This window comes from Pan paniscus, chromosome 9, assembly GCF_029289425.2.
Source record: "Pan paniscus chromosome 9, NHGRI_mPanPan1-v2.0_pri, whole genome shotgun sequence".
NCBI lineage: Eukaryota > Metazoa > Chordata > Mammalia > Primates > Hominidae > Pan > Pan paniscus.
In genome coordinates this window covers 72,493,145-72,513,586 of record NC_073258.2, presented here as the reverse complement: position 1 = coordinate 72,513,586, position 20,442 = coordinate 72,493,145, and the positions used below count along the sequence as shown (strand labels likewise).

General features: G+C 48.8%; 1 protein-coding gene across 2 annotated transcripts; it reads right to left on the bottom strand.

Annotated features, from left to right (window-relative positions):
- Nucleotides 1-560: 560 nt before the first annotated feature.
- Nucleotides 561-19,721, bottom strand: LOC117974962 (olfactory receptor 7E24-like). Of its 2 annotated transcripts, none has more exons than XR_010113362.1 (2): nt 17,980-19,721; nt 561-2,240 (listed from the first exon to the last, which is right to left on the bottom strand). XR_010113362.1 is itself a non-coding variant. In XM_055093723.2 (2 exons), the coding sequence occupies exon 2, from the start codon at nt 2,126-2,128 to the stop codon at nt 1,478-1,480; it is 651 nt and encodes a 216-aa protein (XP_054949698.2). In that variant the 5' UTR covers nt 2,129-2,240; nt 18,818-19,721; the 3' UTR covers nt 561-1,477. The 2 variants fall into 2 exon arrangements, 1 of the variants encoding a protein (XP_054949698.2); XM_055093723.2 differs by having other exon boundaries at nt 18,818-19,721.
- Nucleotides 19,722-20,442: the final 721 nt, after the last annotated feature.

Here is a 20,442-nt window from a genome sequence, read left to right as displayed (position 1 = left end):
CAAAGCGGCAATCAATGTGTGTATAAATCTACAACTTCAACAAATGTAAAATGTAAATGCTAAGTGGTGGCTGGGCACGGTCCCTCATGCCTGTAATCCCAGCACTTTGGGAGGCGGAAGCGGGCGGATCACCTGAGGTCGGGAGTTCAAGACCAGCCTGACCAAAATGGAGAAACACTGTCTCTATTAACAATACAAAAAAAAAAAAAAAAATAGCCAGGCATGGTAGCGCATGCCTGTAATCCCAGCTACTTGGAAGCCTCAGACAGGAGAATTGCTTGAATATGGGAGGCAGAGGTTGCAGTGAGACGAGACTGTGCATTGAACTCCAGCCTGGGCAACAAGAGTAAAACTCTGATTCAAAAAAAAAGGAAAAGAAAGAAATAGAGAATGCGAAATGGTAAGAAAAAACAGCATAATAAACATTTGTATGGTGTTGATGGACAATGCATTTGAAGATAATATTTGAAGAAATCATATTACAATTAATTTCTGTTCTTACTCATTGGAGCTTGATGCCTCTAAAAACTTCGTCATTGGAACCACCTCTGGTGCTTTAAAAGAAAAAAAAAAAAAATCCACACACTCACACAGGTGCAAGAAAATCAGAATCTCACGTATTGAGACCCAGGCCTCATCATTTCAAAGCTCCCCAGGTGATTTGATTCAAAGCCAAGATTGAGGAAGGGCTACGTGGATGTCTCCACATAACCTGCCTAAATAGATTCTATAGAAGCAGTTTATAAAGAAATTCCACATGAACTGTGGAAGAGGATATGAATTTGATGTACAGTATGTCCTCACTTAACATCTTTGAAAGTCTCTTGGAAACTTCACCTTGAAGCAAAATTATGTATAGTGAAACCACTTATTTTTCCTCAACAGTATAACTACACAACTTTGAACAACCAATGGTGTTGGAGGACCTCCTGTACATTGTTTCCATAAAGTCAGTTTTCAGGGAATTCCAAAACGAAGTGAGGGCTTCGTGTATATAAAAAGATAGTTGTGATTCCACCTGGATGACAGGGTTATTGCTCAGAAACTAAAAGAGGCCGCCTAGGTATAGAGGATTCTGTCATGAGGTTTCTGCTAAACAAAGGGTCCCAGAATCCTCACCCATTCCAGTTAAAGGCATAACGAAGAAAGCAATATTCACAAAGGAAATGCGGAAAGGAACAAAAGCCATCAAGCCACAAAAAGAATGTGACTAAGGGGCAGGATTTGCAGATGTAGAGATTTAATGTGGTTGCCCTTTCTCACCCACACAAGAAAAAGGATGGAACAGATCATGAGATTCGACTGTTCTGCTGAGCAGCCTCCGCAGGGCACTTTGTATGTCCCTGTTTCTCAGGCTGTAGATGAAAAGTTTCAGTATGGGGGTGACCACAGCGTACATCACTGACGCCACCACACCATTCCTGGGGGGTGGTGACACAGCTGAAGTCAGGTACACGCCAATGCCTGTTCCATAAAATCAGCAAACAACTGCCAGGTGAGAGCCACAGGTGGAGAAGGCTTTATACTTCCCATCTGACGATGAAATCCTTAGAATGGAGGGGACGATTTTATAGTAAGACAAAAGGATCCCTGAAATGGGAAGAAAACCAAACATAGTACTATGGAAATACATGAATATGCTATTGATGACTCTGTCAGAACAGACAAGTTTGAGAAGTTGAGAGGGGTCACAGACAAAATTAGAGATTTCCACATTCTTGATGATGGTGAATTGTAACACAATCCTACTGTGCAGCTGGGAATCCAACAGGCTAAGGAAAAAGGACACCAAAACGAAGAAGACACAGAGGTGAGGATTCACGATGACTGGGTAGTGCAGAGGGCGACAGATGGCTACAAAGCTGTCATAGGCCATCACAGTCAGGAGCATGTCTTCTATACATGCAAAAAGGACCAAGAAAGATATCCGTGTCAGGCAGCCCTCATAAGAGATGACTCTGGTATGCGACTGCATGTCCACAATCATCTTAGGAACGGTGGCCGAGGTGAAACCGATGTCAGCCCAGCACAGGTTGGAGAGGAAGAAGCACATGGGGGTGTGAAGGTGGGGGTCAGAGCTGACAGCCAGGATGATGAGCAGGTTCCTCAGCACCGTGACCAGATACATGGACAGGGACAGACCAGCCAGGATGGGCTGCAGTTCTGGATCCTCTGAGAGTCCCAGGAGGAGGAATTCTCAGACACCTGTGAGATTCCGTGGCTCTGTGTGACTTGGACACCTTGGGAAGAAAAGAGGATTGGAAAAATAAAAGATAAAAACCAGCCCTTAATACTGTGTGTATATTTTGGATGCAAGCAATTCACAAGGAACATTTTCACACTTGCGGACCACACACCATCAGCAATGTTTCTCAGTTGTGACAAATCCAAAAATCTCAGAATTATGACATGATTTACTTTTTTGCTATTCAACTCTTTCTGTACATACTACTTCAGAGAAAATCCACTGAAGAATGTTAGAAGACCAAAACGTCATATATAACAAATCCGTGATCTCAGTAAAATACGGCCTACTCTTTTCAGAAATAAATAGAATGCAATGAAAATGTTCTTCTCTCTTGAAGAAAAAGATCTCAGTCTAATTGAAAGAAATTAAGAAGCCGTGAAATACACTCTATTTTATTCTGACACCGTGCTACAAATTCCTTTGATGTAGAATATGTAAAAGGATGATACAAGAGCTAGGACCGCATTATCTAAAAACGAAATCGCAACTTAGAGTTCTTAATCGGAAGACCTTTTCACATGCCTGTTACTTTTCATATTTATTATCATCCTTAGGTTTTCTGACATCATTTCTTCAAAAAAGTACATGCACACTCAAATATGGGAGCTGTGTTTCCAAATGAATTGAATATACAACTCTTGGCTGAGCGCCATGGCTCACACCTGTAATCCCAGCACTTTGGGCGGCCGAGGCTGATGGATCACCTGAGGTCAGGAGTTCCAGACCAGCCTGGCCAACGTGGTGAAACCCCGTCTCCAGTGAAAATTTAAAAAAATTAGATGGGCATGGTGGCGGGTAACCCTAGCTACAGGGAGGCTGAAGCAGGAGAATCCCTTAGAACCTGGAAGGCAGAGATTGGACACCCTGTGATAGGATTTTTGATATCCTAGGGAGATATTGCTCCTGACAGCAGAGTGGGCGTACACCCTGTGATATTATTTGTAATATCCTAGAAAGATATTGCTCCTAATATCACAGTGGCTGTACACCCTGTGATCTTAATTGTAATATCCTACAGAGATATTACTCCTAATAATACAGTGGGTGTACACCCTCTGATATTATTCATAATATATTACGGAGATACGACTCCTGATATCACAATGAGTGTACACCATGTTTGTACACACTGTGATCTTATTTGTAACAACTTAGAAAAATATTACAGCTAATTTCAAAGTGGATGTACGCCCTGCGATGTTATTTGTCATCCACTAGGTAGATGTTACTCCTAATATCACAGTGAGTGTACACCATGTGTGTACAGACTGTGAAATTATTCGTAATACCCTAGGAAGATATTACTCCTCATATCACAGTGGGTGTACACCCTGTGATATTATTGGTGATCCCCTAGGGTGATACGATTCCTAGTATTACAGTGGGTGTACACTCTGTGAGGTTATTTGTAATGTCCTAGGAAGATATTACTCCTAATATCAAAGTGGATGTACACCATGTGTGTACACTCTGTGATATAATTCGTGATATCCCAGAGAGATATTTCTCCTAATATCACAGTGTGTGTACACTCTGTGATATTATTTGTACTATCCTAGAGAGATATTGCTCCCAGTATCACAGTGGGTGTACACCCTGTGATATTAGAGATATTACCTCTAATATCACAGTTTCTGTACACCTTGTGGTATTATTCATCATATCCCAGGGAGATATTATCCCTAACATGACAGTGCGTGTACACCATGGGTGGACACCCTGTGATGTTATTGGTAATATCCTAGGGGGATATTACCCTTAATGTCACAGTGGGTGTACACCCTGTGTGTACGCACTGAGATGTTACTCGTAATATCCTAGGGAGAATTTACACCTAATGTTACAGTGGGTGTACACCATGTGTTTCTATTCTGTGATGCTATTGGTAATATCTTAGAAAGTTATTAGTCCTAGTGCCACAGTGGGTGTATACCATGTGTATCCACTCTGTGATGTTATTCGTATTATCCTAGGGAGATAGTTCTCATAACATCACCGTGGGTGTACATCATGTATGTACTTCCTGTGGTCTTATTGGTTATGTCCTGGGTTGATATTACACCTAATATCACTGTGGGTGCACGCCGTAGGTGTACATTCTGTGATGTTATTCGTAACACCCTAGGGAGATATCACTTCTTATGTCATAGTGGGTGTACAGCTTTGTGATATTCTTTGTAGTATCCTTGGGACGTACTACTCATGTTATCACAGTGGGTGTACACCTTGTGATAGTATTTGCAATACCCTATGGAGATATCACTGTATACCCTGTGGTATTATTTGTGACATTTGAGGGAGCTATTTCTCCTAAAGTCAGAGTGGATGTACACACTGTAATATTCTTCCTAATATCACAGTGGGTGGACACCGTGAGTGATATTTTTTTCTAATATCCAGCGAGGGAGAGGACGATATTGATTCCAATATCACGGAAGGTGTACATCCCCTTGTGATATTGTTCCTAATATCCAGGGAAGGAGAGGATGACATTATTCCCAATATCACTGGGGGTGTACCACCTCCCGCCGGGATATTGTTTTTAATATCAGTAGGTGGAGAGAATGATGTTACTCCCAATATCACAGGGGTTGTACACCACCCCTGTTTGTAAACACCCCCTGTGATATTGTTCCAAATGGCCTGTGAAAGAGTCAATATTACTCCCATTATCGCGGGGGGTGTTCAGCCCTGATGATATTGTTTTCTAACATCCAGGGAAGGAGAGTATGCTATTACTCCCAATATCGCAGGGGTTGTATAGCTTTTTCTGTTATTGGGCCCAATGTCCAGGAAAATAGAGGATGATAGTACTCCCAATATCGAAATAATTGTTAAGCACCCCTGTGATATTCTTCCTAATATCCCAAAAGGAAGAGAATGATATTACTCCCAACAGCGTAGGAAACGTGTACCCGCGCTGTGATATCTTCCCCATATCCAGGTGGGGAGAGGATCATATTACTTCCAATATCGCAGGGTGTGTACACCCCCTCTGTGATCTCGTTGCTAACATCCAGGTTTGGGGAGGACGACATTACTCCCAATATCGCAGGGGGAGTTCACCCCCCCGTGACCTTGTTAGTCATTTCCTGGGTGGAGAGGATGATATTACTCCCAATATCGCAGTGGGTGTACACACCCGTGAAAATCTTCCTCATATCCAGAGGGCGAAAGGATGATATTACTCCCAGTACCGCTGCGGGTTTCCACAGCCCTGTGATACTCTTCCTAATATCCACAGGGAGAGAGGATGATATGACTCCCAATATCGCAGGGTGTGTACACAACCCTGTGATATTGTTCCTAATATCCAGAGCGAAAGAGGATGATATGACTCTCAATTTCGCAGAGGGTGTACACCCCTCCTGTAATATTGTTCTGAATACCCTGGGAGGGAGAGGATAAGGTTACGTTGAATATCGCAGGGAATGTACACCCTCCCCCTCTGATACCCTTCCTAGTATCCAGGGGAAGAGAGGATAATTGTACTCCCAATATCACAGAGGCAATACACCCCACCTGTGATATTGTTCCCAATATGCGAGGGGGGAGAGGATGATACTACTCCCAATATCGCAAGGGTGTTCACATCCCCAGTGACAATTTTCCTATCTAGGGGAGAGACAATTACATGACAGCAAATGTCGCAGGGTCTGTACATCCCTTCCTGATATTGTTCCTAATGTCCAGGGAGAAAGAGGATGATATCGAATATGAAAGGGGGTATACAACCCCCGCCCCTACGATATTGTTCTTAATATTCTTGAGGGGAGACGATGATATGACTCCAAATATCGCAAGGGTTGTTCATACCCCCCTGTGATATTCTTTCTAATATCCGGGGGGGGGAGAAAATAACATGACTTCCAATATTGCAGGTGGTGGATACCCCACCTGAAATATTGCACCGAATATCCAAAGAGGGAGAGGATGGTATTCATACCAATATCGAAGTGTGTGTACACGCCCCTTGTGACATGGTTTTTAATATCCGGGGGCGGGAGGATGATATTAGTCCCAACGTCACAGAAGGTGTACACTACCCCTGTGATATTGTCCCTAACATCCAGAGGGGAGAGGATGAGATCACTCCCAATATCTCAGAAGTTTTACATCCCCCGTGATATTGTTCGTCGTATCCAGGGAGGCACAGGATGACATTCCATTGAATTTCGCGACAGACATACACGCACACTGTGATATTGTTCCTAATATCCAAGAATGCAGAGGATGACATTACTGCCAATAAAGGAGTGGGTGTACATTACCCCTGTGTTTTTGCCTCTAATATCCGGGAAGTGTGGAGGGGGGGAGAGGATAACATTCCCTCAAATGTAGCAGGTGGTTTGACGCCCCTTGTGGTGTTGTTTTATATATCCAGCGGGGAAGACAATAATATTATTTTTGATAGTCCGATTCATCCGCTCCACCTTTCCGGAACTCTGAGGCCGGGAGGCGGCATGCAGTTTCCGTGTGATCCCCAATACCTTTGCCGTCTTCTGTAGCAAGTCAGCCACAAACACAGGCCCGTTATCTGAGCCGATCCGGAAGGGCAGTCCCAATCTACGAATCAGATCTCGAAGAAGCACATGGCTTACTTCACGAGCTTTCTCAGTTCGTGTTAGATAAGCCTCCACCCACCCAGATTAGGTATGCCCAAGAGCTAGTAAATACTTGTTACCTCCACACTTTGGCATCTCTGTGAAGTCTACCTGGAGATCTTCAAAGGGGGCTGCTCCATAAGCTTGTATGCCGGGTGGAATGGCTGGACCTTGCCTCGCATGATGCTGTCGGCAGCTGACACATCGCTGCCTCACCGTTTTGGCAAGGGCTAAGAAAGGCGAGATGTAGAAATACCAGCCTAACAACTTTTTGCAGTGACTCCTGACCTAGATGGGTGGTTTCTTGCACAGCCAGTACAACTGCAGCTCCTAGCAGCTGTGGCACAGCTACTCTCCCATCCGGTAACCGAATCCATCCTTCCTCCATCGCTTGTCCTTCCCTCTACCTGGAGAAAGTCCTTTTCTTCTTTAGAATAAGCAGGTCCAAGATCAGGTGCTTGAGGGAGCAGAGGAGCTGTGACTGATGCCTGGAAAGGGGCAGATGCTGCTTTTGAGCCTCTGAGTCAGCGCGGGAATTCCCCAAGCCCACCAAGGTGGAAGCTCGCTGGTGTCCCCTGCAATGCATAACTGCCACCTTGTGGGGTTTCCATACTGCTTCTAATACATGGAAGATTTCTGGTTGATATTTTCTGCCTTTTCCCCCAGAGTTCAATAGGCCCTTTTCTTTCTATCATGCTCCATGCACGTGAAGGGTTAAAAAGACATACCAAGAATCAGTGTAAATGTTGACAGTCTGACCCTCACTGAGTTCTAAGGCCCGAATGAAAGCAATGAGTTCAGCTTTCTGGGCTGAAGTGCCCTGGGGCAACGATCTGGCTTCAACAAGAGTGTCCAGGGTTATCACTGCATACCCTGCACCTCTCTCTCCTTGGGTGTTGACGAAGCTGCTCCCATGCACGTATAGTTCCCAGTCTACTGATGCCCAAGCTTGGTCCCGGATGTCAGGTCTGCTAGAGTCAACTGAGTCCAACACTTCTACACAATCATGCTCGACAGGGCTCTCTGATAGCGGGAGCAAGGTGGCAGGGTGTTACGAACTTCAATGGTTATACGGGGATTTTCACAGAGCAAAGTCTGGTACTTGGTGAGTCCGGCATTCGTTAGCCAATGATGTCCTTTAGTATTCATTAAAGTCACCACAGCATGGGGGGCCTTTCTGTACAGGTTTTGCCCAAGAGTCAGCTTCTTTGCTTCTTGTACTAGCAGTGCAGTTGCTGCCAAGGCCCTCAAACACAGGGGCCATCCTTTAGAGACCCAGTCTAGTTGTTTAGAGAGGTAGGCCACCGGCCTCGGCCAGGGCCCCACAGTTTGGGTTCAAAGTCAGGCTGCCATCTTTTCTCTCTCTCTGACACATAGGATGAAAAAGGCTTTGTCAGATCGGGTAGCCCCAGGGCTGGGGCTGACATAAGTTTCTCCTTTAACTCATGAAAGACTTGCTGTTGTTGGGATCCCCATTCAAAAAGTTCCCTGTCCCCGCCCCGTTGGTGACCTCATACAAAGGCTTGGCTAATACTGCAAAGTTTGGGATCCGCAGTCTACAAAACCCCACAGCTCCTAAGAATTCTCTCACCTGCCTTCTGCTCTTAGGCTCTGCTAGATTGCAAATGACCTGCTTTCTTTCTGATCCCGGGCTGCGTTCCCCCTGTCGGATAGTAAATCCCAAGGAACGTACCTGCTGTCGGCAGATCTGAGCTTTCTTCTTGGACACCTTATACCCACAGTCCTCCAGGTGTCGGCGTAGGGCAATCCGTTCCCTTGGCGCACCTGACTGCTGTGGGGTGTCCCAGCAAAAGCTCATCAACCTAGCGGAGCAAAGCACAGCCTAGGTCTCTGGTGGGAAACTTCTGGAGGTCTCGAGCCAACACCTCCCCAAAGATGGTGGTGGAGTCCTTGAACCCTTGGGGAAGCCAGGTCCAAGTGTACTGAGTAGTGACACCTGACTCCGGATCTTCCCACTGAAAGGCAAACAGCTTCTGGATCTCAGGGGCTAATCTGATAGGAAAGAAAGCGTCTCTCAGGTCCAAGCAGGTGAACCAGCTGTCCTCAGCTGGCAGCAACCCCAACAATGTGGACGGGCTAGGTACTGTTGGATGAAAGTCAGAGTAGCTTGACTAAGCAAGCGCGAATCCTGTCCCGGCCTGTAGTCCTTGGTACATGGCTTGCAAATAGGCAGGAGGGGAGTATTCCGTGGAGACTGACAAGGAACTATCATACCAAAAGTTCTTAGGTGCTTAAGATGGACCTGGATACTTTGAAGAGCTTCTCTGGGGACCGGGTCCTGTTTTTGCCTAAGCGGCTGGGACCCAGTCTTAACTGGCCAACCCTGGAGGGTTGTCTTCTACCCGTACTCTTGGCCACCGCTTAGCCAGAGCTGATCTTCTCTCTTGGCCCGCCTCAGTTCACAAAACTCTCCATTCCTCCTCTCGGGGGACCGTAAGGGTCATAATGACTCCCGTGGCGGGTAACTTTAGCAGCAAAGAGCTGTGTTCTGTCAAAGAGAGAGCAGCTGTCAGCTTGCTAAGCAAGTCCCTTCCCAACAAGGGCAAGGGACAGTCAGGCATGTACAAAAACTGATGAATCACTTGATGTACTCCTACAGTGCAAGTCCCAGGCAAGCAGAAAGCTTGCTTTGCTGAAGACCCCGTGGCTCCGGTGACGTCAATAGTCTTTCTGGATAAGGGGGCGACCGGGGCGGTTACTAGCGAATGTTCAGCACCGGTATCTACAAGAAAATCAATGTCTCTGCCCTCGACTGTCATTCTGACCAGAGGCTCTTTGGGGACACTTGAGCCCGGTCTCCCTCAGTCCAATAACCCTTCTGCCAGGTTGAGCAGGGCCCCTTCCTCCTTGTCCAGGGCCTCCTGCTGAGTCACCTTGTTTTCTTTTGAGGTGAGGGCATTTGTTCTTCCACTGTCCTATTTCTTTACAATAAGCACACTGGTTATGCTGCAAACTCTGACAGCCAAGCTGAGTTTCTTTCCCAGGGCCCCCCTTCCCTTGCCTCTTTGGGGGGACAGCTCTGACTGCTGCAGCTAACAAACAGGTCGGCGTTTCGCCGGGCGAGACCTTCATTCTTTTGCGCTTTCCCTCGCGGCTTACTGCATCCCTGTTTACAAACACCTGCTTAGCTATTTCTCATCAATGTGATGTATTCATCCCTGCAAGCCCAGCCTGCTTCTGCAGTCTTCTTCTAACGCCTCCCGCGTTTTGACGGACTAAAGCCATGTGAATCATGCGCTGATTTTCAGGGTTATCGGGATCAAGGGGAGTATACATACCATAGGCCTCACACAGTCTCTGGTAGAATTGTGCTGGACTTTCTTCTTTTCCCTGAATGACCTCAGAGACCTTGTTAACGTTTGTGGCCTTCTGAGCTCCCCTCTTGAATCCTTCCAAGAGAGCTTCCCTGTCTCGGTTTAGCCTTTGCATATCCCGTCTTTCATGTGGGTCCAACTAGGGGTGGGTTCCTGGTAACTGGGTCCTTCCATACTCTTGGGGGTTTTGGTAATCAGCTGGTGCATGTTCCTCTAGCCACTTAGTTGCTGCGTGGAGCCCTCTCCGCCTTTCGCCTTTCATCTCTCTTAAAGAGGAACATGAGCAACCGGTGGCGATCAGCCCAGGTGGGGTTGTGGGTCTGGATAACAGTTTGGAGAAAATCAATTAGGGCTTGTGACTTTTCGCTTAGGACGGGGTATTGTTTTCCCAGTTGAGAAGGTCGGCAGAGGTGAAGGGCTGGTACACAAAAACACGCCTCTCCACCACGTGACCATCCTCCTCTCTCCCAGTATGCCGCTGCTCTCTCAGGGGCATTTGGATCCCCGTTTTGGGTCGTAAACAAGCCGCCAAGGGAGGGGTGCAATGGCGCAATGTTACTTACCGCAATTAATAATCTCAATTATTAATTGATACTGATAATTATCAATATTAATAACTGATCATATAATTCTTAAAATCAATACCGATAATAATGATAATTCATATTAAAGAGTTATACTCACGATAACAATAAATCATTAATATTAATGATTAATGACGCCTGGTCTTAAAGAGTGATATTGATCTTATTCATTAGAAAACTGTCATATTAGCTCCTAATAATTAACATTAATATTAATAATATGAACACTATTTTTAGCAATGATTTCTTAATATTAATATTAATATTGGTAATACATATTCATGTTAATAAATGAGGAAGAATTAATATGAATATTATCCCTAATACCTCAGTGGGTGTGCACCCACCTGTGATATTGTTCCTAATGTCCAGGGAGGGAGAGAGCATGATATGACGTTCAATATCGCAGTAGGTGTACACCCACCCGGTGATATTGATCCGAATATCATCTCCAGGGGGTGGCGTATGACGTTACTCCCAAGATAGCAGTGGGTGTGCATCCACCCGGTGATATTCCTCCTAATATTCCCGGAAGAAGAGAATGCTATTACTCCCAGTATCTCAGGAAGTGTACATCCCTTCTGTGACATAGTTCCTAATATCCGGAGGGGGAGAGGGTGATATTACTCACAATATCGCAGGCTGTGTACTCCCACCCTCTGATATTGTTCCTAGCAGCCAGGAAGGAAGAGGACGATATGACTCCCCATACAGCAGGAGGTGTACACCCATCCTGGGATATTATTCCTAATATCCACGGAGAGGAGAGGCTGATATGACTCCCAATATCGCAGGGGGTGTACATCCAGTCTGTGATATTGTTCTTAATATTCAAAGGTGGAGAGGTTGATATTACTCCCAATATCACAGAAAGTGTACAAACCCGTGTATTATTGTTGCTATTATCCAGAAGAAGAGAAGATGATATCACCCCCCCATCGCAGGAGGTGTACACCCACTCTGTGATATTTTTTCCAATGTGCAGGGCAGGGGAGGATAATACTCTTCTTCATAGCACAGGGTGTGTACAGCCCCACTGTGATATGGTCCTTAATATTCCAAGGCGGAGAGGATGATCTTACTCCCAATACCGCAGAAAGTGTACACAACCCCAGTGATATGGTTCCCATGATCCAGGAGAGAAGAGGATGATGTTAATTTCAATATCGCACGGGGTGGACACGCCCCCAGTGATATTGTTCCTAATTTCAACGTGGGAGCAGATGATACTACACGGAATGCCCCTAGGGGTAAAAACACTCCTGTGATATTGTTCTTAATATCAAGGGGAAAGAGGATGCTATTACTCCAAAGAGCGCAGAGGATGTGCACCCATCTGTGACATAGTTGGTAATTTCCAGAGGCGGAGAAGATATTACTGACAATAAGGTGAACACGCTGTGTGACCACTGTGGATCGTCATATCCAGGGGGGAAGGGGGGGTGATATGACTCCCCGCATCGCGGGGGCGCCCGCCCCCCTGCGACGTGAATCATCATATCCAGAGGGGGGTGATATGACTGCCCGCATCGCGGGGGCCTCACCCCCTCGCGATGGGGGTCCTAAGAGCCAGGGGAGGATAGGGTCTGGCTCTTACTCCCTGTACCCCGGGTGGGGCCTCACCCCCCTGCGATGGGGCTCCTAAGAGCCAGGGGGGAGAGGGGCTGGCTCTTACTCCCCGTATCACAAGAGGTGTGTACAACCCCTGCGATATTGGGAGTAATGTCATCCTCTCCCCCTGAATATAAGAAACAATATCACAGGAGGATGTACACCCCCCGCGATATTGGAAGTAACATCATTTTCTCCCCCTCCGGATATTCGGAACAATATCACAGTGGGTGTGTACAGCCCCTGCGACATTGCCGCTAGTATCTTCCTCTCCCTCCCAGGATAGAAGGAAGAATGTCACAAGGGGGTGTACACCCCCTGCGATATTGGCTGTAATATCTTCCTCTCCCCCGCTGCCCTTTAGGAGCAATGTCACACAAGGGGTGTACACCCCCGGCTATATTGGGAGTGATATCATCCTCTCCGCCCCTTTATATTAGGAACAATATCCCTAGGGAGTGTACACATCCTGCAATATTCCGACTAATATCATCCTTTCGCCGCCTGGATATTAGGATCAGTATCCCAAGGGTGGTGTGCACCCCCGGCGAAATTGGAAGAAATATCATCATCTCCACTTTTGGATGTTAGGGACAGTATCTCGTGGGAGGTGTCCGCCCCCTGCGATATTGGGAGTCATATCATCTGCTCCCACCCAGGATATTAGGAACAAGATGACCGAAGGGATGTACACCCACTGTGCTATTTTCAATAATGTCATCCTCTACCCCCCGGCTATTAGGAGTAACATCATAGAGGGGTGTACACTTTCTGAGATATAGGGAGTCTTATTCTCTCTCCCACGGATATCGGGAACAGTTTTATTAATCATTAATATTAATAAATAAAAAAATCAATAGTAATCATCAATATTAATAATTACAGTAGAGACAGTAAAACAGTACAGATGAAAAATATTAACGGTTACTATTAATAATTAATAGCAATATTACTATTAATAATAAAATAATGATATCACTAATTAATGTTATTTCAATCAATCATAAGTGATGTCGGTAATCAAACAATTAATATTAAGATTAATAACTAATATTAAAAGTGACATTAATATTAATAATTAATTTTAATCATGCATAATCATATCTTGAAAATAATCATTAATGATTAATAACGTTACATTGTTAATTAATATTACCATTGATAATTATTAATAAGACTGATGTTTAATAATTCAGAATATTATTACTGCTAATACCACAGGGGGTGTACACCTACGTGTGATATTGTTCCTAATATCCAGGGATGGAGAGCATGATATTAGTTTTCATATCACAGTAGGTGTACACTCACCCTGTGACACCAATCCTAATACCCAACGGATAGACTATGACACGACTGCCAACATAGCAATCAATGTACAGCCACCCGGTGATATCATTCCTAATATTCACGGAAGAAGCGTATGATATTACTCCCAATATCGCAGGGAGTGTACACCTCTTCTGTGATATTCTTCCTAGTATCCCGAGGGGGAGAGGGTGATAATTCCAGCATCGCAGGCTGTGTTCACCCAGCCTGTGAAATTGTTATTAATATCCTGAAAGGGAGAGGATGATATTACTCCCCATAATAGATAGATATGACTTCCCATAATAGAGCAGGAGGTGTACACCCACCCTGTGCTATTCTTCCTAATATTCAGAGGCCGAGAGGTTGATATTACTCCCAATATCGCAGGAAGTATACACCGCAGTGTGAGATGGTCCTTCGTAATATTCTAAGGCGGAGGGGGTGATATGACTACATATATGGCAGAAAGTGGACACCCCCCAGGGATATTGTTCCCATGATCCTGGAGGGAAGAGGATGATATTACTTTCAATATCACACAAGGTGGACACGCCCCCACTGATATTGTTTCTAATTGCAACGTGGGAGAGGAGGATATGACACGCGATATCCGAGGGAGTGGAAACACCCCTGTGATACTCTTCTTAATATTCAGGGGGAAGAGGATGATATTACTCCGAATACAGACGGGTGTACACCCGTCTCTGAAACAGTTCATAATCTCCAGAGGGGGAGATGATATTGCTCACAATATGGTAAACAGGCTGTGAGTCCACCACAGATCCTAAAAACCAGGGGGGGAAGAGGGGCTGGCTCTTACTCCCCGCATCACGGGGGGTGCCCCACTCCCCGGTGATGGGGGTCCTAAAAGCCAGGGGGGGAGAGGGGCTGTTCCCTACGTTGGGGCACTGAGGTCCCTGTTTTCTTGCAAGCTGCCATCAGGGACCACTCTCGGCTTCCAGGGGCCCCCTTGTAGGTGGCACCATGGCCACTTGCCCTACTCCAAGCCTGCAGAAGAGCGCCTCTCTGCCATGTCCCTTTCTTTTAAAAGACTTGCCTGACTGGTTCAGGTCCATTAGGTAGCGTCCCATTTGATTAGCTCAAAAGTACTGTAGCCCATCACATTCGCTCACAGGAGGGCATTAGCAGGGTGTGGACACCAAGGAGTGAGAATCTCTCAGGCCAGTTTAGCATTCAGTTGGTTAGCCAGGTTCAGTGGCTCACGCCTGTAATCCCAGCACTTTGGGAAGCCGAGGCGGGCAGATCACCTGAGGTCAGGAGTTCGAGACCAGCCTGGCCAACATGGTGAACCCCAGTCTCTACTAAAAATACAAAAATTAGCCAGGCGTGGTGGTGGGCGCCTGTAATCTCAGCTACTTGGAAGCCTGAGGTAGGAGAATCGCTTGAACCTGGGAGGTGGAGGTTGCAGTGAGCCGAGATCGTGCCATTGCACTCCAGCCTGGGTGACACAGCGAGTCTCAAAAATAAATAAATGTGAAGGCTGCTGAGCGCAGTGGCTCGTGCTTATAATCCTGGCACTTTGGGAGGCTGAGGCAGGAAGACTGCTTAAGGTCAGGAGTTTCAGCCTAGCATGGACAACACAGTGCAACTATATCTCTAAGTAAAATAAAATAAAATAAAATAAAATAAAATGAAATAAAATAAAATGAAATAAGTAAAATAAGAATTCAGTTGGTTAAAAGAAACTCACTAGGTCCAGCCCACAATCAAGGGATGGAAATTACACAGAGTTGTGAAGAGTCAAGGGTGGGAGATCGCTGGCAGCCCTTATAGAAGCTGCCTATCTCACATACCTGTTGGACAGCTTCTCTCTCCTAGCTGGGGGTATTTGGAGCGGGTGTCGAATCCTGCTCTTTTTTTATGTCTGTTGCCTTTTCTCGCGGTGATGTGTTTCCTGTGTGTTCTGTAATTTTGGATCGTGAGCTGAGCTTCAGAGGGGCTTTATGTGGGGAATCCTGGGTGGCCAGGTTTGAGGGAGCCACCTAGAGAGGTTTTCTATTTGGCTTTTCCAGGGGCCCCAGGGTACCACTAAGCCAAGGCAACTTTTTCTTTTTGAGACAGAGTTTCACTCTTGTTGCCCAGGCTGGAGTGCAGTGGCGCAATCTCAGCTCACTGCAACTTCTGCCTCCCAGGTTCAAGCTATTCTCCTGCCTCAGCCTCCCGAGTAGCTGGGATTACAAGCACACGAGGCGTGGCTAATTTTTTGTATTTTTAGTGGAGACGGGGTTTCACCATGTTGGCTAGGCTGGTCTCGAACTCCTGACCTCAGGTGATTCACCTGCCTCAGCCTCCCGAACTGCTGGGATTACAGGCGTGAGCCACCCCGCCCGGCCCAAAGCAACTTTTTAGTGTTAATTTCTCAACTCTGGCATCCCTAGACCACACAGGTAGCATGACTTCATTATAGGAGTTCCACATTTATATAAGAGAGGCCTGAAAATGCAATGATCTCATGGGAAACTTGTTCACCACCTAAAGCTCAAATTTTCTCACCTCTCTCTGTTCCCCTGGGTGGAAATGTTTCTGTCCCTTTCTCTAAAGGTGTTGCATTTCTGTGGCCCCAACTTCATCATGCTTGACTGTAATCCAGACCCCCTGCCTTGTAAGGGCTTCCAACGCTCAACCCAGCCCTGCCCTCAGGCAGTTGCAGCACCAGCTCCTGTCCCCACCTTGGTTCTCACTCCCCTCTTCACTTCTGGCCTTAGGGGACTTAACTTATTTTCTGAAGAACTCAGCTATATATTTATTTTATTTTATTTATATATTTTTTGAGATGGAGTTTCACTCTTTTGCCCAGGCTGGAGTGTAATGGCGTGATCTTGGCTCACTGCAACTTCTGCCTTCCGGGTTCAAGCGATTCTCCTGCTTCAGCCTCCTAAGTAGCTGAGATTACAAGCGCCTGCCACCACTCCTGGCTGATTTTTGTATTTTTAGTAGAGATGGGGTTTCACCATTGGCCAGGCTGGTCTCGAACTCCTGGCCTCAGGTGATCCGCCCGCCTCAGCCTCCCAATGTGCTGGAATTACAGGCGCGAGCCACCATGCCCGGCCTCAGCTCTATAGTTAAAAGGACATTTGTTTCTTACCCAGCATTTCTAGGTGTTTTGAAGAGGGAGACTTCTCAGGTTATCTAACCTGCTACTGAGAACTTAAAGATAGGGAAAATTTTGGACTGGAGATTCTTGGAATCACATAATTGAAAAATCCCAGCCGGGCGTGATGGCTCACGTCTGTAATCCCAGCACTTTGGGATGCCGAGGCAGGTGGATCACCTGAGGTCAGGAGTTTGAGACCAGCTTGGCCAACATGGTGAAACTTCATCTCTACTAAAAATACAAAAAAAATTAGCCTGGCTTGGTGGTGGGCGCCTGTAATCCCCGCTACTCGGGAGGCTGAGGTAGGAGAATTGCTTGAACCCAGGAGATGGAGGTTGCAGTGAGCTGAGATCACGCCATTGCACTCCAGCTTGGGCAACAAGAGTGAAACTCCGTTGCAAAAAAAAAAAAAAAAAAAGAAGAAAAGAAAAAGAAAAAGAAAAAGAAAAATCCCCACAGTGCGGATCGACAAAATCACAGAGTTGCTTTGGGAGCGAGGGTGGCAATCAGACACGGAGGCCATGACACAACCTGGTCGTCCACTCAGGGGTCCAGAACCTCCACCCAGTCACCTTATCCGGGGGTGATGGAGACAGGGGAGGTGCCACCTACGCCAGTGTCATCTCTTACAATGAGCTCTTCTCCTGCTCGAAAAGAGCCAGCCTGCTGAGCTTGCTGCCAGGGCCCGTCGCACTGCTTGTGCTGTGTTTCCCGTCGCACAGCCTGTGATGTGTGTTTCCCGTCGCACGGCCTGTGATATGTGTTTCCCATCATGTGTGCACGTGTGTTGTCATGTAGTGTCTGTCACAGGTGATACCCATCACGTGTGTTTGCATATTGCATGTGTGTGGCCTATCAGGTGTAAATATGTGTTGTCTGGCACATGTCAGCATCTGGGCATTCTCCGTGTGCCAGGAGCAGCCAGGTGGCCTGTGAAGCCTTCTCATGGGAAATGCCCAGATAGGAAGAGCACAGCCAGGAGCCAAGCCCCTGAGTGGCCACTCCATGTGCCTGGATCACCTTCAAGTCTGCTCAACATCAGAGCCTCTGTTCCTTGGCACCATGGACATTGGAATTGACTTGGAACTGGGAAGAGCTGTAGGCCCACTATCCAGGCACCCGCTCCCTGTTTGCCCAGCATCCCAGGGGCCCACACCCGTCCAAATATCACCTTGCCCTCCATTCAGAGGTGAGTCATCCCAGCGTCAGGTCGCCCAACTCCGACTGGTTTTGCTGGAGCCTGCCTGGAGGATGTCGCCAGCCACCTCCAGAGAACACTCAGTCTACAGATGCCGAGGGGGAACTGGAAGCACACAGTGCTGGCCTTCACCCAGGTTACGGTGGCACCTTGGGACCGCTTCTGAGTCTGCTTGTCACTGAAGGTCGGCGTGAGGCAGGCAGCGTTCCCTCCCAGATTTAGAAAATGTCAAGTCTCCCGCCGCACCCTTTTGTGTTTCTTACAGGGCCTGGGGCGCTTGCAGCCGCCACACTAAGGGCTCCAATATGTTCCCTCACACACTCAACAGAGAAGGAAACTGTGGCTCAGATGGGAGACTCCCTGTCCAAGGCCACAGAGTCTGGCCCCAGGGACCACTAGAGGCTTCAAGAACCAAACTCACATGAGGGCAGAGAGGAGAGATGGGGCCAGTTTAGGGCTGGGAGAATCCATAGAGCGATGCTGAGGCAGGCATGGAGCCTGGAGGTACGGACGAGGGTCTCGCCAAAGTCAGGGGTAGAGAGGCTGTGGAGAGTGAGGAATGGTGCGGGCCAGCCCCGGGCCTGCTGGGGTGCAGCTGGGGGCTCCATGGCCCTCCCACGGCCCCCACTTGTCCTCACCCAACCGTTCAGAGCTCTTCATGGCGGGGGTGTCCCTCTCCTCTGGCCACAAGAGGAGCGGGTGGAGGAACGGCACCTTCAGGCCTTGTAGGGGGTCTGCCCCTCCACCAGCCTGTTTCTCGTGGGCATCGCAGCTGAGGCTGTAGTCGGAAAAGGGTAGTAACTGAGCGTACCTGGCCTCCAACCACCACTTCCAAGGCCCGTACTGGGCACAGGGTGACCCCACCGTGGCTCGGAAGTGGACCCTGTCCGACGCGGGGATGGTCGCTGGAGGGCCGAGGATGCCTACACAGGCACCTGGAGGGTGTGCCTCGGGAGTCTGTCTCGCCCTCTGGACCCATGGGGGACCAGCAACGCCGTCACACCCTCCTCTGTCTCTGCCAGCCGCTCCGCCGCTCCCTTCTCCTGGCTGGGGCTCGCAAAGGCAGACGGGTATGGGGGGCGGGGCCTCAGGAGGGAGGAAGGGCTGGTGGGCGGGGCCTACGGACACCTCGCCCCACCCCCAGTAGGGCGCAGCACTCCCCACACCCCGCGGTCCCCCTAGGTCAGGGCCTGTCACCACCGCGCCCAGAGGCCGGGCCAGCCGGGCGTGCATCCCAGGGGCGCTCCGTCCCCCATGGCCTGGGACTCCCCAGTCAGGACAGTACAAAATCTCTTTACTGCTCATTTTCTGTAAAAAATCGTGGCTCTCAGCGGACCCTGGGGATAGGAGGTGCAAAGCGCGCTCACACGCGGCCCGGGTCCGCGGCCGAGAGCTGCGGGGATCTGGAGCGGAGCCAGGTCGCAAGAAGACCCTGACCCTGCTCCGGCGCTGGGGCGCGTGCTAAGGGCCCGCTGGGTTCAGCTGTATTTTCGAACCGCTGTGCTTGGCCGAGGGGTTCCCAAGGCTCCACTCCGCCTTGGAGGGGGCTGCGGAAGCCCGGAGGTGACCCGGGCTCTGGGAGGGGCGTCCCCAACGTGGGGGACGGGAGACAGGGGCCTTTGAAGACAGCGCGGGACTCGGAGGGGGTCCCCCCGACCTAAGAAGTGGTAAACTAAGGCCAGCGAGGAGGGAGGCTGAGTCCGGGGACTAGGCGGCCCCTCACTGCCCCTCCGGCCCGTCGCCCCCCTGCGCCTGTTCGTACGGGCAGGGCCGGCGGCCGAGTCCAGCCTGCTCGGGACCAGGCCTGGGCCCCGCGGGCGGCGCCTCCTCCTCCGCGCCGTCCCCATCCTCGCCCTCCGCGTCGCTCTCGTCCGAGTTGTCCTCCTCCAAGTAGCGGTAACCGCGCACCTTGTGCTGGGGGCGCGGGATGCGGGGCAGGCGCGGGGCCACGCCCCGCCGCAGCTTCTGCTCCATCCGCAGGTAGGAGACCGCGGCCGCCACCAGCGTCACCAGCAGCACCGCCAGCTTAGCCTGGGCGTAAGGAGAGGGATGCCAGGGACCCGCGGCCGCCTGGCCCCGCACCTTCCCCACCTATGCCCCTCGCTGAGATAGGCCCTTCCCTCCTCTGGGAGCCTCCCGGGCCACGCGGCCCTCAACTTCTCCAGCCCCTCCACCCACGCTTCCTGGACCGCCTCCTGCAGGTGAGGCTCACATCCAGCACTGTCCCTTACAGTCGTCATGCCCCTGGCGACCTCAGTGTCCCACGCTGTAAGGGAACAATACAAATCCCTTCGCCTCATAGGGTGCATGCGCCAGTGTTGATAAAGTGCTGGCCACAGGCCCTGCCTTCCCAGGGCTCACAACACTGTGTCCCTGCCACACCCGTGGGCTGTAGTGATGCTCTTCATGGGGTTTTGACTATAACCCGCAGTCAGG

Excerpts from the sequence above, each read along its gene's own strand:
- LOC117974962 (XM_055093723.2), bottom strand. The coding sequence starts at position 2,128 with ATGTATCTGGTCACGGTGCTGAGGAACCTGCTCATCATCCTGGCTGTC.